Source organism: Lissotriton helveticus, chromosome 7 (assembly GCF_964261635.1).
Source record: "Lissotriton helveticus chromosome 7, aLisHel1.1, whole genome shotgun sequence".
NCBI classification, from domain to species: Eukaryota; Metazoa; Chordata; class Amphibia; order Caudata; family Salamandridae; genus Lissotriton; species Lissotriton helveticus.
The window spans coordinates 741014921-741032367 of record NC_136068.1 but is presented as its reverse complement, the minus strand read 5'-3'; the positions used below and the strand labels follow the sequence as shown (position 1 = coordinate 741032367).

Below are 17447 nucleotides of genomic sequence, written 5' to 3'. Positions count from 1 at the left end.
TGAAGTGTGATAGCAATAACCCAATTCGCCTTCTGTTAATCAACTGCTATGTCAACCCTGCCTCCCAGCAAAAAAACACTAAAAACACTGGCAACAAAAATGAATCATCTCTTAAACAAATATGACTTGCACTACCCAGTTATTGTCGGGGACCTGAACACCCGGGAGTTGGGGAATCCGAAAATCTATCTTCCACCTCATACCAGTGCTGCTCCTCTGCAGCATTGTTTTCACAATCCAAACTTGCTCTCTGCAGATGCTATCAAAATGGCTTCAGACCCTTTCTGGTTCCCTTGCCCCACCTTCAGGGACAAGTCTACAATTGACAATATCTTTATCTCAGGTCACCTGGCTTCATATTTTAACAACTTTGAAGTGGTTAACAGGGCCGAGAGTGACCACAGGCTGCTGAGGGTAATCCTTCAGTTAAATGGGAAATCTGCAGTACAACTGAAAACACTAGAGGCCTCAACTGGAGAAGAGCACCATGAAGTTCTTAGTAGAATAAAATGGACTACAAATCTTGGGCCAAAACATTTGGAGTGGATTACATTCAAAGAGTCGAACTCCACAGTCATATGCACCGTTACCCCCCGGAGCACTGGAAAGCAATCCTAGAGGAACTAAAACTTGACCCTAAGGGGTGGCTCGGGAAACACCCAAATGCAGGCCACCCACACTCACCGACTCACTTTACAAATTCACCCAATCGGACTTCACCCAACCAAAAGAAACTTCTTAAAGGCCTTGAAGGCAAGAAGAAAGGGAACCAAAAATCTGCAAACACAGGCAATAACAGTTCTTCACGCGGAACATAGAAATAAAGTCTGGGAGGTACGAGCTAAGAAAAACGAGGCAGAATGGTTGAAAATGTTCACCCTCCTCAAAGAAAGGGGGCATATCCAACTTTGAAAACGTATTAATCAACATAGTAATACCGGCCAGACAAAAGGGAATGGAGTGGCAGCCGCGGAATGGGTCAAACACGCAAAGCACCTATACTCTAACCACCAGAACAAGTCCCACACTCACCACAACTTTTCCCGGTAACATACAAGGTCGACAAAATACCTAACATCACGGAGGCCGAAGTAATTATCTAAATCAGAAAAATTAGGAAAGACTGTGCCCCAGGACCCAATGGGATCCCTGCATCAGTGTTTAAAGCATCACATGTATTCTGGGCAGAGCAGCTCACACCACTCTTCAAGTACGCTTACGCTACTTCAACTGTCCCATTTGGAAAGGCTCTATTCTTTTCCCCATTTATACGAAAGGGGACAGTACGAAACCAGAAAATTACCGTCTTAGTGCTCTATTAGACATTGAAGCGAAAGCGGACGCAAGAATACTACTGAAAGAACTAGAAGCCTGGACAAAAGACAACAACATCCTTCCCCTCTTTCAATCTGGTTTTAGGCCTGAAAGTTCCACCTTGGATAACATCCTAGTACTGGGTCATCTGTCATATCGAGCGACCCAGCCAGCACAATTACCCCTCTTTTGCTGCTTCGTGGACTACAGCACATTTGACCGGGTTGATCGAGGGAAGCTGTGGGAAAAACATGACTCCTGGGGAATCCCCCAACAGTTGCTAAAGGCAATAATTGCACTACATCAGGGGACCTGGGTCTGTATCAAGTCCAGCCAAACCACGGTAACAGCCAAGGTGCCGACCAATAAAGCCTGAAACAAAGGTGTGTCCTCACCCCTCTTCTTTTTAATCTTTATACAGTAGACCTGGGAAAGCCCTGGAAGGAGCAAGGTTACTAACACCAAAGCTGGGGAAAGTGCGGCTCCAAATCCTTCAGTATGCCGACGACATCGCAATAATGGATCATACGCGGTCTGGCCTACAGAAAGCTATAAATGCCCTTCACAGGTACAATCAAAAGGACAACCTTTCGACTAACCAGGAGAACCAAGTTGCCTTTTTTTGGGAAGTATCACTGAAAGCAAACCGCATGATGGCGCCTAGGCGATCTGCAAATCAAAACATGCACGAGTTATAACTACTTAGGCGTCAGGCTATCGGAAGGGGCAATGCCAACAGCCCACCTGAAACATCTAAGAAGCAAGGGGGCCGGCATTATTTACAGTTTGCGACGCCTTACCCAGTGACTTCACAGTCCACCAGCAGAACCAATCCTGAAAGTTTTAAGAGCAAAACTTGTTCCTTCTCTTAACTATGGACATTTAGTCTTCCCCGGCGCCTTCAACAAGCTTCTCGCGAACATCCAAATCTCCGCCTACAAAGATGTTCTAGCTCTCCCACGACAGGCCAGGAGAGCTAGAGTAAGGCTGGAGCTGGGCCTCATTTGCCCGGGTATCACCTGCTCAGGGGACTTATTAAAATACTATATTAGTACTTTGCATGCCTCTGCATCCTCGTTGAAAACCCATATCAAAACAATCTTTGAAGAGAATGGCTCCCCACGGCAGGCACAGTTGGCAGCAGCTATAAGACTACTTGAAATAGAAGCCCAAAATGTGCACAATCTGGACTTCCCAGCAACAGCCTGGAAAAAGACAGTGAACACACAGGTTAAGAGACTATCCTTCGGAAAAGACCAGGAGAACCTACACCATCAATCCAATCTTTCCACACTGGATGCCTCTTACATCCTGGGAAAACCTCAGCCTTATTTAGAGCAAGCCCTGGCAGTTCTGGCCTGGAAAATAATCACTTACTTGAGACTTCTTGCACTGCCTATTTCGTACTTTATCCAGGGCCTGGCAAGACAATTCAGTTGCCTGTTGTCTTTGCATTTACCACCGTGAATCTTGGCTTCATCTGTTGTGTGCTGCCCAAAGTTAACCAGAGAGCGGCACCGCCTGGTACTCCCAATTTGCAGGTCTCACGGCTCCGGACGATGCAGAGAAGTTTCAGACTTGTGCTTCTCTGCTAATATACTCAAACAGTGGCCCAACTAGGGAAATTTACAGATGCAATCCTGGCCGCACTGACAGAAACTATCATGATACAAGACATAACTAGTCGGCCACCCAGCCAGAGCGACTAGGATCAAATAATTTTTAAAACATAACATTAGTCCTGTGTCTACAATAAACCCAGAGCCCTGCTTGGGGTTACAGTCATTACAAAGCTCAGGTTCACAAGGGAACAAAAAAGGTCAAGACCAGTGGACTAAGTAAGTTAACCCAGGTGCCTGGTACCTGGCCCCAAAACCAGGAAAATTCAGTTGTTTTAAACAGCCCGTCATCAAATTCAACATTATTTTATCGGGCACAGGGCCGACTTAAAAGGGCGCACAAACTGGGCCCCCAATTGCAGAAGCGATCCCTATGCACCAGCACTTCAGTTCCAGCCTGGACAATTGCTTTTAACCGCATGCGTGCAGGCGGAATTCCGCTCGTACGCTGAGATTTTTAAAAGCGCACTTTACGTGACGAGCTGGGCTCGTCATCAGCGTGCGAGGAGGCTACCTCATGACGAGCCCAGCTGTAATGCCAGAAACCGGTCCCCGGAAGCTTGTTTCTTTTCCAGTGAAGAATTGGCTTGGTAGTTTGGTCTGCCCTGTTCCCATGATGCACTGGGCCAGGGACAGACTAATTTGCATATGGCCAGGTTCTGAACTGGGCTGGTGCAGTGAGCTAAAAAACGGTGATGGATCAAGCCCTGATCTGTTGACTGGGTAGGAGTGTTCTGATTAACTCAGATACTCTGTCCATCACCACCCCCTTTTTTGAAAATATTTTGGCCACCATGAGTGTGGAAGGGTATGCTCAGACATGAGTCCCTTGCTCACTGCACCATCAGGATTCAAGCAAGCCGGGCCGAAGACGGCTGTAATGCCAGAAACCGGTCCCCGGAAGCTTGTTTCCTTTCCAGTGAAGAATTGGCTTGGTAGTTTGGTCTGCCCTGTTCCCATGATGCACTGGGCCAGGGACAGACTAATTTGCATATGGCCAGGTTCTGAACTGGGCTGGTGCAGTGAGCTAAAAAACGGTGATGGATCAAGCCCTGATCTGTTGACTGGGTAGGAGTGTTCTGATTAACTCAGATACTCTGTCCATCACCACCCCCTTTTTTGAAAATATTTTGGCCACCATGAGTGTGGAAGGGTATGCTCAGACATGAGTCCCTTGCTCACTGCACCATCAGGATTCAAGCAAGCCGGGCCGAAGACGGCTGTAATGCCAGAAACCGGTCCCCGGAAGCTTGTTTCCTTTCCAGTGAAGAATTGGCTTGGTAGTTTGGTCTGCCCTGTTCCCATGATGCACTGGGCCAGGGACAGACTAATTTGCATATGGCCAGGTTCTGAACTGGGCTGGTGCAGTGAGCTAAAAAACGGTGATGGATCAAGCCCTGATCTGTTGACTGGGTAGGAGTGTTCTGATTAACTCAGATACTCTGTCCATCACCACCCCCTTTTTTGAAAATACCCCTAGTAGAGGACATGTGTAGAACAAGACAGGTGCCATGAAGAATCCAGGGACTGCCGACCGGGAAGGGCAGTAGACCACAATGGGTCCGATGGTGTACCTCAATCGGTACAGAGAACCTCCACCAACCGAACAGTGTAGTCACAATCACCCTCACTGTCTTCTGAGATACAGAGCGCAACACACATTTGTCTTCTATTTAGAGTGTGGGCATGAAACTGAGTCTCTGCACATTACAATCCAGCAGCTATGCGGTGAACCACTGGTGTCAAAGGACCGTCTGATGGATCTTCTCTCTTAAAGAGATTGCAATATGGATGCCAGAAGGGCATCCAATGTAGGCTGAAGGGTGTTCATTACTATTTCATGAAGGGAATTGGCATAAACATATTTCATAAGAGTTTATAGTCCAGAAACATAACTTGCTCTGAAGTTAAAGGGACAAAGATTCTGTGCATGTAGAGTTCTGGACCAGAACATGTAACAGCTCGATAAAGCGTTATCAGGAATGTGTCTATACATCTTAGACCCGTGTCTTGGCCACAAACTCGCACCATTCTTCAGCGGCGTGTAAACCATTTCCAATGGAATTGCATTTGTTTATCCATTTGCATTCCAGACTTTGAAGAATCAATGTTCGATTGCCACTTCTCTGTAATATCTGCGCCGTCTCTATCACTTGCCATGTGATGTCAGCCGAGGTATGTTCCATCTCTTGGAAGTGGTGGACCAATGGTGCAGTCGTTTATTTCAGATCTGATCCTGCTCTGGCGTTGAACGATACGAACTCTAACCTATTGAATAGTTTGTCCGATGCATAATTTTTGACGAGGACACCAGAGTCGGTAGACTACATTAGTGGTATTACAGTTCGAAAATTGCTTTAGCGCCACATCTAAATTATTGTGTACACATCTTTTCATATTCTTTGTAAACTGGCAGCCTACACAATTTCCACAGTGATGGTGTCCCTTTATAGGTTCATGGTCCTACGCTGTGTTACAGTTTTGTGGCTTGTAGTTTTGTCATTGGAGGTTGCTTTGGTCCCTAATTTTGCTACCTCCATTAAAGGCAGATCGGGGAAGTTCAAGGGATTCTTCCATGCTTTTGAATATGTACCAATGGTTTTATAATGGTGAAGGTGACTTAATGGGCAAGTGTCAGAACATGGTAATTCAAACGAGTTTATTATTGGATTTCTTGGGCTTAGTTTCAAAAGTTGTTCCAGAGGGTCGTGCCAAGCCCTTTTGACAAGTTTGAGCGGATAACCTCTGTCTATCAGTCGGTTTTCTAGAACACAGTTTCTTTAAAGTAGTCTGCCCTAAGTGTACAGTTACACCGTATTCTGAGGAATTGGCCAGAAGGTAACCCGTTTATTAGGGCATGAGGGTGGAAGCTATTGCAAGTCAAAATAGCATTCCTTTCTGTGGCTTTTCAACAGTAATGTAATTAATCACCCTTTGTCATGTTTGATCTTTAAGTCGAGGAAGGCTACCTCTTCGTTATCGTGATAGCAGGTAAACTTCATTATGATTTGTGCCCAGTGGAATTTTGTGACAAACTCAGACAAATTAAAATTCGTCAGTGCTGGGCAACGCAACACCAAACAAATGAGAGCACTTGGAGGAGGGGCGTTGTCATCCTTTTAATCCACAATTTGTGTCTGAAAGAGCAGCTTTTCATGCAAAGTTTCTAGAGTACTATTCTATGACCATGGAAGGACTGTGAGCTCTGCTCACAATGAATGCCCAGTTCATCTGATAATATGTAAATGCGGGATAACGCCATGATGAAGACTCGTGTTGGAGAAAGCAATGAGTGATGCTATGCTGAATTGATCTCTGTTGAAAAAATTGTATGGATGAAATGCATTTACTGGGCTGATACATTGATATTGAAAAGAAGACAATTAAATGGAACTAAAAGATAAAGAATTTTTACAATGGTCTGGAATTACAAATTATTGGGATGGACAGCTTGTGAATAAATAAACGTCATGAACTGTTTACAGACGAATGAACCCCTTCGCCATGGCACAAATTTTGCCGTGGGAGTTGGGGGTGGCGGTGAGCACAGCGCTGCTGTGCTCCTGACGGAACCACGCCATCATGAGTCACGGCCGGCATGTGCTCATGATGGCGTGGTTCCATCACGGCTGCGGCCGCTCATTAATTCGCCCGCACAGGCGGGGAATTATTGCCTCGATGGCGGAGCGGCAGCCGCATGATGGAACCACGCCATCATAAGCACACGCCGCCCGTGGCTCATGACGGCGTGGTTCCGTCATGCGCACGCAGGGGGTTAATGTGATTAAATGACGGATAATGAGAAATAAAACTCCTTAAGTAGTTTGTGAATTCCGAGAAAGTAGTAAACTTACTACCAAGTGTAAGTTTACCTTTTTTAATCAGGCCCAACGTGTACATCAACCCTCTCCTTTGGAGATATTACTTTAGTTCTTATTGGAAATACATTAAATTGGGTATTTGTCCTTATAATGTGTGTATGGTGCACTCAAACCTGTCCCATTGTTGTTTTTACTAATTGCGCTGAGTGTCTCCCGTTTTACTTCAACAGTTTCACTGCGGTGAGCTGTGCCTCAGCACTTCCCTTTTCCAATGCGTATATTCTGCAATATGCTTAATTTACTCATAGTGATTATACTTCATGAACAAACCTAATCAATGCTTCACTCAATGTTTATAATGGCATATCTTTTTTGTGAAACCATGCTCCCATCAACCAACCTGATAATCTGTTGTACACCGCTACAGTTGTCCTCACTGACAACTCAAGTCAAATCTCAAAATGCACATTCTTACTCACTAATACGCTCTCTCTCTCTGTAAGTTTCAAATGAAAACATGGGAGAATTTGATGAGAAGAAACTAAGAGAAACAGGAGTGGCTTGACTTGTCATTACAAGATTCAGAGACATGGTTGCAAAAAGTATGTGTAATAGTGACTTAAAAAAATCGTTATTTTGCTCTCAGACAGGAAAGCTATGCTATTCTCAAGTTCCATGCTGAGCGCGACCTCATCTTGCATTGTATATCAGGCTGACACATTCAGTTAAAACTGCTGTTAAAGCTTGCAGATAATATAACAGTCGCAGCAGCGCTCTCTTTACTGTTTAGACTTGCGGCAAGGACTGCATTTTGCTGTCAGGTGTAAAAAAATATAGTTGTTCTTTTGTAGGTACATCAATGTCTACAGCAGACTATGAAGCCCAGGAAGATGAACTGCTGGCATTGGCCAGCATTTATGATGAAGATGAGTTCAAGAGAGCTGAGTCTGCACAAGGTGGGGAGATAAGAGTTTGTCTGGATTTACCTGAAAACTTTAGAATATGTGTAAAAGGTGAGTCTGACTGTTTACATTTGCCCTGTGTTCTTAAGATATGGTATATCAGTGTTTTGTCTATACTAGAGAGAAAGTATTTCAATGCGAAGTATGTAAGAGATTCAAGGACAGAATATCAACCTACATCTAAATGAATTCCAGAATATAGACTGTCATCAACGTATATGTATTTACTATTTTCACTTCACATCCACTTACGTTGATGTTATAGTGCAACTCAATATATGTGCAGGCCAATAATAAAAAGTCATTATAAAGAAACAATGGTCCTGGGCCAATTATTCAAGGACGAGTTAGATTAAAATAATTATCAATTTATTTGAGCTTATATTAATCAGCTCACACATGTCTGTAAATCGTGAAAATAATTAAAACAAACATATGTGCAGAAAAACCACTAATTATTAATACAATATATTTATTTAGTCATTTAAGGGAAAAATCATTAGAGGGTCAAGAAGGTAGGGGAATGTTCTAGGGAACGTGTAAGAAAAAGTGCTCAAGTGTATAAATATATAGGAGTCAAGAGAGATCAAAGTGTGTAGAAAAGTATAGGGCATATATTTACAAGACTGTACAGAACTGATATCCAATAAACCGTTAGATGCAACCTGGCCACATGCAAATTATTCATTTGAATTATATTTTCTAGAGTTGTAAGGAGAGCTTCCTTAAGGCTGTAAACGAGGGTAATGGAGAAAGGGGAAATTGGTCCAGGTGCAATAGGGGGTAGCGTCGACGTTTCGATCCGGCTTATCGGCAACCGAGGGACTTTAATACCTCAGCCATGCAGATCTTCCTCAGGACAAGGGGACAGGTGAAGTGACCCTCATCAATCTTGCAATGCACTATGTGAGTCCAAAACCAGGTTACACCAATGCCCGTAAAGTGGCATGGGCCAACGAAGGATAAATACCATTATTCAGTAGATATAAACCTTGACGGTGGTGCCCAGACCATCCATGGAACGTAATATTGAGGCCTGTATGTGTGGCAAGAGTTGGCTGAATGAATCAGGCAAAACTGGGCACCGAGTAATTTATGCGACTGGACGATCTGATCGATGTTCTTACTCCATTGCGTTAACATTTCAGCAGTGTTCTAAAAATCGAGGTAATAAAACCCTGCTTGACTGCATCTTCCTACACAAACAGATATATTTATGCAGAGTACTAAGTCATAGTCGATATTAGCTGAAGCGATTACCACTCCAAGCTTATGCCAGGACCCAACTAATATGCAGCACAATTAACGAACAGTAGTACTTTACCATACGTTTAGAATCGGCAAAAGGGATCTTCGGGTCTCTGGTGTGTCATTCAATGGCTCAAGCCTCAGGATCCCATTTACCTTCTCCCCCTATGTTACTTTACCATGTTCTCAGGACCTTCTTTTTTCTTTTAAATGAGCCAGCTACATTAATGGGACAAAAGGCTGCTTCTGGGCCTGGCTCGATATGCCCACTTCACCCTCTGTTAATTGATCAATTCACTGAAAAAGAAATTGTCCTATTAATTCAAGCCCAAACACCGCGCAAAGCTGCCAGACCAGACAAACTTCCAACAGACATCTATTGGAATTGCTTAAACTTATGGGCACCTGTATTAACTAGGTCGTTCAATAATGTTTGGCCCAAGCCCTTAACTCACTCCAGGCCAGGAAAGCGCAGGGGCCCAATGGGCTCCCAGTGGAAATATATAAGAGGCAAGCTAACGTAATTGATCCCCCTAAGACGGATGTTCCTCAAAGCGCTAAAAGTGGGGAGGCTCCCGCCTGATCTGCGAGAGGCCACGATTGTGGTCATCCACAAGGGTGGGAAACCGGCTGACCAATGCTTGCCATATCGACCTATCTCGCTCCTCAATGTGGAGGCCAAGGTATTGGCTAAAGCTTTGGCGGTGAGACTGCTCTTGGTTCAGCCAGACCTGATACATGTTGATCAGTCGGGGTTCATGCCTCACAGGAGCACTCGGCACAATTTACAATGGCTTTACTGAGTTCTGTACATGACGGAAGACGTGGGCGACACCTAAACTGCATTGACGGCGCTGGACGCCTCAATGGCCTTCAACAGCATAGAATGGCCGTACCTATTTATGGTTCTGCAGTGACTGGGCTTTGGGCCGGCTTCTGCAGTTGGGTGCGTCAGTTGTATGAACAGCCGGTGGCGAGGGTGAGGGTTAACAGAGCGATGTCTCGAGCGTGTCCCCCGCATAGGGGTACCAGGCAGGGATGTCCTCTGTCCCCTCTCCTCTTTGCCGTGGCCCTGGAACCATTGGCCCACTGGATTCGAAGAGACAGGTCTTTCTGGGGCCCGGCACTTACTGATGAGTGGGAGGTGCGTATATCCCTATACGCAGATGACATTTTCCTCTATATGACCAGACCCTACCACTCAATGGCGCAGGCGCTTCATCTCTTCTAATTATATGGTAGCTACTCCGGTTACATGATTAATTGGGCCAAATCTTTGATTTACCCACTTTTGCCCCCCCCCGCACTATCCCCCAGGTCCCGACGAGGTGTCCTGCCTCGATATTTACTGAGGGATTTAAATATCTCGGGGTGTACGTTACTAGGGACAGGGCGGAGTTCTTCACTAAAAATCTTGAGCCACACCTGGGGCGTCAGACGTTGCCCACTGGAGATCCTTGCCTCTCTCCCTGATGGGGCGCGCCGCACTCTTCAAGATGCTGGCATTGTCGCTCCTCCTTTGTATCCTACAAAACACACCATATCCGGTCCCCGGTGGGGTGTTCAGGCGCATATCTCAGGCTCTGCGGACACTGCTCTGGGATGGTGGGAACCCGAGTATAGCGTTGCGTATGGGTGTGCGAAGGGGGGCTGACCCTCCCGGACATCTAGTTGTATTATTGGGTGTCTCAGCTGCAGGTGGTTGATGACTGGATGTATGCGACGGTGTCAGAACCTGCCTATAGGGTGGATAGATATGGCATGCCGGGGGGCAACTGCGAGCCTCTTCTGTACTTACGAAAGTAACGCAGGGACCTACCCTCGCACACTGGGTGCTGGAGGGAGGCCAATAAATATTTGGGGTGGGCAGGCACCATAACGGGTAGGACCCTGCTTTGGTTCAGAGACCAGCTAGTGGAGGTGACAAGACTAACTGGCTTCAAGGGATGGAAACTGATTGGGATTGACTACCTGGGCGATGTCTGGAAGGGGAGCGCCCCTAGATCCTTTGACTATCTCCAAAAATAGTATCAATTGAACGGCTCCCAACACTATCACTATTTGCGCATTACACACGCCCTACGCACTCATATACACACAGACACTTCGATCCCGGAATATTCTCCTATGGAAGACAGGCTCCTACTCTACCCCATCTTAGAGAAGCCCATGTCCACCATCTACTGTAAGCTCATAAATAATATGCCCGACCCCCTGGTTTCCCTGCGAGAGAGATGGGAGGAGGATATCAGAGGTCTGGAAGATGAGGATTGGCAGGACGCCCTGCAGAGCCCCCGTGAAATTGCAATCTGGATAAAGTTCCGTCTTGTACAATTAAAAATCTTGCATCAGGTGTATTACCCGCAAACTCACCTGTTCTCATGGGGCAGGAGCCTGTCTCCCCTGTGTGCGAGAGGTTGTCAGGGGAGGAAACTTTTTTCATATTCTTTGGGATTTCTTGAACATAGTGCCTTTCTGGACCAAAGTAGCACGCACAATAGCGACAATAGTGGGATCGCCGGTCCCGAAGGAACCCAGATGGCTACTACTTATGATTAAATGACCCACAGACTGGTCCAGGTATGACGAGATCTGGTTGGCCACAGCGGCTGGGGTGGCAAAACGGAATATAGCCAGTTGCTGGGGGGCGCAGGCGCCCCCACAATGGGACCAGTGGATGCGGGACTTGGATTGGTGTCAGAGGGCGGAAAAAACGATCTACAAGGCCAGGGGTTGTGCGAAGAAATGGAAGAGGGTCTGGGGTCCTTGGCGGAAGTACAGAGCCATGAAGGGTGAGGTTGGAAAGGAGGGATAATTGTTACTGGTCTATTATACTACCCTGTATGCCTTCAAATGTACAATGTATTGTTATCCTTTTACATGACAATTGAACACTGCTCTGTATTGTATGAGATATTGAGCAAAGTTAATTAAAAAAAAAAAGATTAAAAAAAAATGTTTGGCCCCACGAGGAGATACCACTCTCTTTGAGAAAATCAATACCAGTTCCATTATACAAAAAACGCCCTAGAGTGTTCCCGGAGAATTATGGACTCATTTCGCTGCATGCCAAAGTGAGAAAAATCTTAGGGAAATCATTACTATCTTGTTCAGACCAGTGGTTGGAAGAAAAAGATCTAATATCTGCGTACCAAGCGGGCTTTTGGATAGGCCAGAGTACAGTGGACAAAGTAATGAAATTAAACCTTATTTTTTCAAAATACATATCCCTTAAAAAGTTGTCTTTATACTTGGTTTTTATTAACCTTCAAACTGATTTTGATAGTGTTGATCAATCTACACTATAGCAAATCCTATAGGAACAGGGAGTCCCGGATAAGCTACTATAGCTACTAGTTGCACTGAACTCTGGTAATGCCTCCCAGGTGAAGTATAGTGCCAGAGGTGAATACACAGCCAAGAACCCAATAGAACGGGGTGTCAAGCAAGGATGCCTGTCAGCATCAACGTTATTTAATTGTTATTTAAACAATGCTGTAAAAACATTAATGAACATAGACTTAGACGTGCCGAAAATAAATGAAGAAGCAATTCCAATACTACTCTTTGTGGATGATGCTGTGCTAATGGCCAAAACCGAGTTATCAATGCAGGGTCTTTTGGCAGGTTTTAAGTCATTTTGTATCACTAGAAGCCTTACCATCAATGTTGGAAAAACCAAGTATATGATTTTCAACCAAAAAAACAAACTGAAAGCGACTTTTAGGGTTTACATAAGCCGTTTGATCTTGTGAACACCTATGACTTTCTGGGAATTTGTCTGGATAGCAAACTTTCGTTGGCCCCCCCAGTTGTCTAAGAGTAATAACGTTCTGGCCGAGCAAGCTGGTCAGTACTGAAATTTGCAAAATCAAGCGGAAACCGTTCATTATGTTCAGCTATGCTGGCATATCAAATGAAAGCCGGGACAGGCAGTAAATATGACTCAGAGATTTGGGAGTATAGAAAAACACCATCCATTAAAATTACTGAGAGAACTTTCTACAACGGTTAATGCATTTGAGACTTGGAATACTAATGGATGGCCTGAGAGCAGACTTGGGCATCGAAAAGATTGAGAACCATATTGCCCTAGTGCCAATAAAGTACTGTATCCACATTTGGTCCAAAGAGAAGCATGCTTTATATAGCTTCACACTATCACTTTCTACCCTGGTTTGCCCATATATCAAATGTTTTTTATAATATTTATCTGGAAGACCTCTGGCCCCATCCGGAAAAAAATGACCAAGGCCAGTTTCGATATGGTAATACAGTCTTACTTAGTGCATTCTAATCAACATGCCGTGCTGGTCCATTGCTAAAAAGGTTTATGGTGTTCAGACAAGATAGAGGTTTTGAATCTTTCGTGAAAGAAATGCCCCTAGTGGAATAGAGAACTCTTTATCTAAAATTTTGGTTGCTTCAACAGTCAAAGGATGGTCATCAAAGTCTGATGAGGGTGCAGATCTCTGCCCATGCTCTTTGGGCGGTCCAGAAACAATTATCTATTTTCTCTTGCTGTCTCATTGAACATTAAGCATTTCGAAAAACTATTTATGCCCGCTTTTTCTTAAATATAACATCAGTAAGTGTTAAAAGGCTGTAGCACACTGTATGAGATCAGACAAAAACATTATTATCTGGCAGTGCCATTTTATATTCACGCCACTAGGCAGTCAAGAGTAGGAAGCCCAGGTAATCTTGTTCATACACTTAAAGCTATACTTGAACTTAAAGGCATAGATGAACATAATATTTGAACATTTCTCAAGTTATCTTTGGATCATAACCAGCGATCCCCCAAACTTTTACAACACCACATGCAAACAATTCTTAGGAACGTAATCAACTCCCTTCTAGCTTAATGTTCCAAAAACGTACAATGTGGTTTAACTGAGATATCCCACTGGAGAAAATACCTTTCCTTGTTGCTATTTAGTGCAATAATATGTTGATTGTCCGAGGGGTTTATACTGAGGGCAGGATTAGCGCACTTGCACTTTATGCTTACAAATCTCCGTAATGCCTTGTGCAAGTAATCAATTTTAACGTCATTAACTTTATCCTAGATCCATGTTGTAAAAACAAATCATGTGGTCTTTCTTGAGATATTTCAAATGAGAAAGTTTTTTCCTTTTGCTAATTTAGTGTAATTATAATGATTGCTTGGCGCACTTGCACTTTCTTTGAGATAGCTTAAGATATTTCATTGCAGATAGTCCTTTTTTGTTGCTGTTTAGTGCAATAATATGTTGACTGTCTGAGGGTTAACTCTGGGGGCAGGACTAATGCACTTGCACATCATGTTAACATGTCTGTATAATGCTCCAAGCAAGCAATTGCTCAAACTTAATTAACTGTCTCCTAGATCCACATTGTAAAAATATTATGCCATCTTTCTTGGGATATTTAAACGGGGAACGTCTTTCCTGCTGCTAATATCAGCGCTATACTATGATGATTGCTTGAGGGATCAATAGTGAGAGAATTACTAACGCAGTTGCACTTTCTGCTTTTAAAATTAACAGCACTTAAGTACCCCTCACCATCAACTTGCGCATAATTCTGTGCTTGGGGCATCATAATGCCCTGGACTACTGTTTAGTTGTAGATCTAGTTCGTGAAACTGTAGAAAGGTCCTCTTTGTCTTTATAACTTCCTCCAATGTTAAATCATCGAAATGAACAGATTATTTCTACTTTTATCACGAGTGATTTTAAAGCTAACTGTAAATTTTAAATGTAAAGGTAGTGTTTTAAATTGTCTTGGCAGTTGTTGTGGCCGATTTTGTCCCGGAACAATAAAGATTCAGATAGAAATATTCCCTCTGCTCTCTGAATTGTCTCACTCTTTGACTCCTGGTTTGCAACCTTGGCAGTTGAGAAATATAAGCAGAGCATGAAGGGCCAGATGTACAAATCTTTTTGGAGGTCAACCGTTTATGACTGCAAAAAAACATTTTGAAATGTACAGAAGCCAAATTGCGATTCAGTAACTTGTTACTGAGTTTAAATTTGGTTTTGTGATTCAATATTTGGAAGTGGCGTGTTTAGGGCATCGCTTCGGAATACTGAATCAAAGTGATATGTATTAATGTTTTGCTACTGAATGACAGTTGCAAAACATAGGTTTTTTACTGACTACTGAAAGGTAGTGGTAACCGTTTGCAAATGAGAAAGGGTCACCATAGGAAACCTTCCCTTTTGAGAATGTTTAACAAAATATCTGTTAGGGACCAGCAGTGATCCATGGACCACTGCTACTCTTAAAAACTGAAATTTAAACGTTTCATTTTTTTGTTTGTTTTTGAAACACGTCCCTTTTTTCTATAAAGAAAACGGGCTACATGCCCAAACAAGCATTTGCAATGCAATAGGTCTCGCATTTATGTGAGTTTGAGCTATTGCCATTGCAAATGACAATGTCTTTTATTTATATTTTAAAAACTAAAACAAAAATAAAAGGCATTGTCATTTGAAATGTCAATAGCTCATACTCATGTAAATTCGAGACCTATTGCATTGCAAATGCTTGTATTATCGCGTCGCAGGCAACAGCAGTAGTGAATGAGCCAACTTGCAAAAGACGAGTGTTGGCGCGAGCCGCTGTACGCGTGCACATGTCCTGTCCGTGAAACTGAGAGCGCAGTGGGAGCGTGTGAAAGCTAACATTGCCAGAGAGGAGACGCAGTGCGCGTGCACATTGGCTGTCCAGGCAAGTGCACATATCCTGTCCCCCTTCGCCCACCAACCCGACAACAATGGGTCTCGCCAAGGCGATCAGCTCATGCGCTGCGTCGCTAGGCGAGACCTGAAAATAGGTTTATTTAAAAGCAATCCCGGACATGGTGATCTGCTGTCTCCAGCAGACCACCATCGCTGTGATGACTATGGTTCCTAATGGGTGGCAAACTGTGGCATACTAATGAATGAATGACCCACAGCACTCCCAAGTGTTCAATGTCTACGTTGAGCAAAGGTAATCAATGTAGGGTGTAGCGGTTGTACGCTAGCACACTTATAAAATACCACAAAGTACAGTGCATACCCCGGGGCTTGCGCATTCCACTAAAGTCAACTCTTTGCAAGAACAATCCACGTTTTACCGTAAAATGCTATGGAATCCTTAATAAATGCTCACTTGACTTGATCCTTCTGATTGTGGAAGAACTTTCTAAACTTTTAGAAGAACTTGACGGAGAAGTTACCCAACTCAAACAAGAACTGAGCAGTAAACTTACACCGGAAGAACTGGCCAAAACACTCGAGGATGTTAATAATCAACTTGAAAAATACACTAAAGAAATGAATGAAAGAAAGCTACGAAAATTTAAGAGGGACACAGTTGATTATAATCTTGGTGAGGTTTATAACTGGGCAGAAATATATGCAGCTCGCAGACAACAACGTCCCTATGGAAATAGATCTACTGATGGAGAATCTTCTTCGGATGACTCCATAGGCAAACCGGGCCAAAGAGGCCAACATCAGACACCGACACCACATGAGCAAACTCCATCAACTTCCAAACGATCAGCTACCACTTCGACTCCTTTTTTATCATCAGGCCCGACACAATCGGCGATCCAGGAGGTCCTGCCGCTCAAAATATTCTACAACCAGTGGCGAAATCAACAAGAAGCCATCGGACTTAGTTATCAACATTTCTAGCACCCAGTTGACAGCCGCCCAGAGTCAGGTCTTGGAGGAGGGCATTTCTTTTGTCCCAACTTATCATTCCAATGCATTAGAAACAAGTTTATGAGATCTTTACGTTTGAAACACTTTTTCCAAAATGTTTGTAATCCTCAATCTCAAGGAGACAATGGTACTCTCCTAGACCTTCGTCTCTTCGTCCGAAGAGCAATTTTCAAGCACCTGTCAGCCACAAGATACTGGATACTTTTGAATTGGTAGTACAAAAGATTTACAAGCTATTTACCAAGAGCCACCCAAGCATCGTTCTAACTTATCACGTCATGAGTATCAAGTACTCACACAATTAGCCAACAATCCCAGCGTAACTATCTGCAAAGCAGACAAAGGTGGAGCGCTGGTGGTGCTCGACACCAGCTTTTATCTTGATAGTATCAGTGAGCACCTTAACGACAACACTATATACATGGAAATACAATGTGACCCTACAGCAGACTTCACCCGAGTCTTAGGTACCATTGTCAACCAAGCAGTCATAGCAGGGACTATCACCGAAAGAGACAAACGCTTTCTTGTGAAGGATCATCCTCAAGTGCCATATTTATATATGGTTCCCAAGGTTCACAAACATCCCACCAAACCTCCGTTCCGGCCCATAGTCAGCACATGTAACTCTATCCACGAACCCATTGGAACACACATAGACCGTCACCTTCAATCAAGTGTCAGGAACATGCCTAGCTACATTCAAGACACTACTGACTTCCTCAATAAACTCAATAGGATCAATATCAATTTTGATGAATCCATTCATCTATGCCCTAT

The 17447-nt window shown here is 43.9% G+C and overlaps 1 protein-coding gene across 3 annotated transcripts in view; it reads left to right on the top strand.

Annotated features, from left to right (window-relative positions):
* Positions 1 to 17447, top strand: part of LOC144769073 (E3 ubiquitin-protein ligase RNF14-like) — a 140903-nt gene that overhangs the window by 43620 nt on the left and 79836 nt on the right. For all 3 annotated transcript variants that reach the window (XM_078653072.1, XM_078653073.1, XM_078653071.1), the window contains exon 2: positions 7606 to 7767. In XM_078653072.1, coding sequence (XP_078509198.1) covers positions 7614 to 7767 — 154 coding nt within the window. In that variant the 5' untranslated portion in view covers positions 7606 to 7613. The remainder of the gene's footprint in view (positions 1 to 7605; positions 7768 to 17447) is intronic.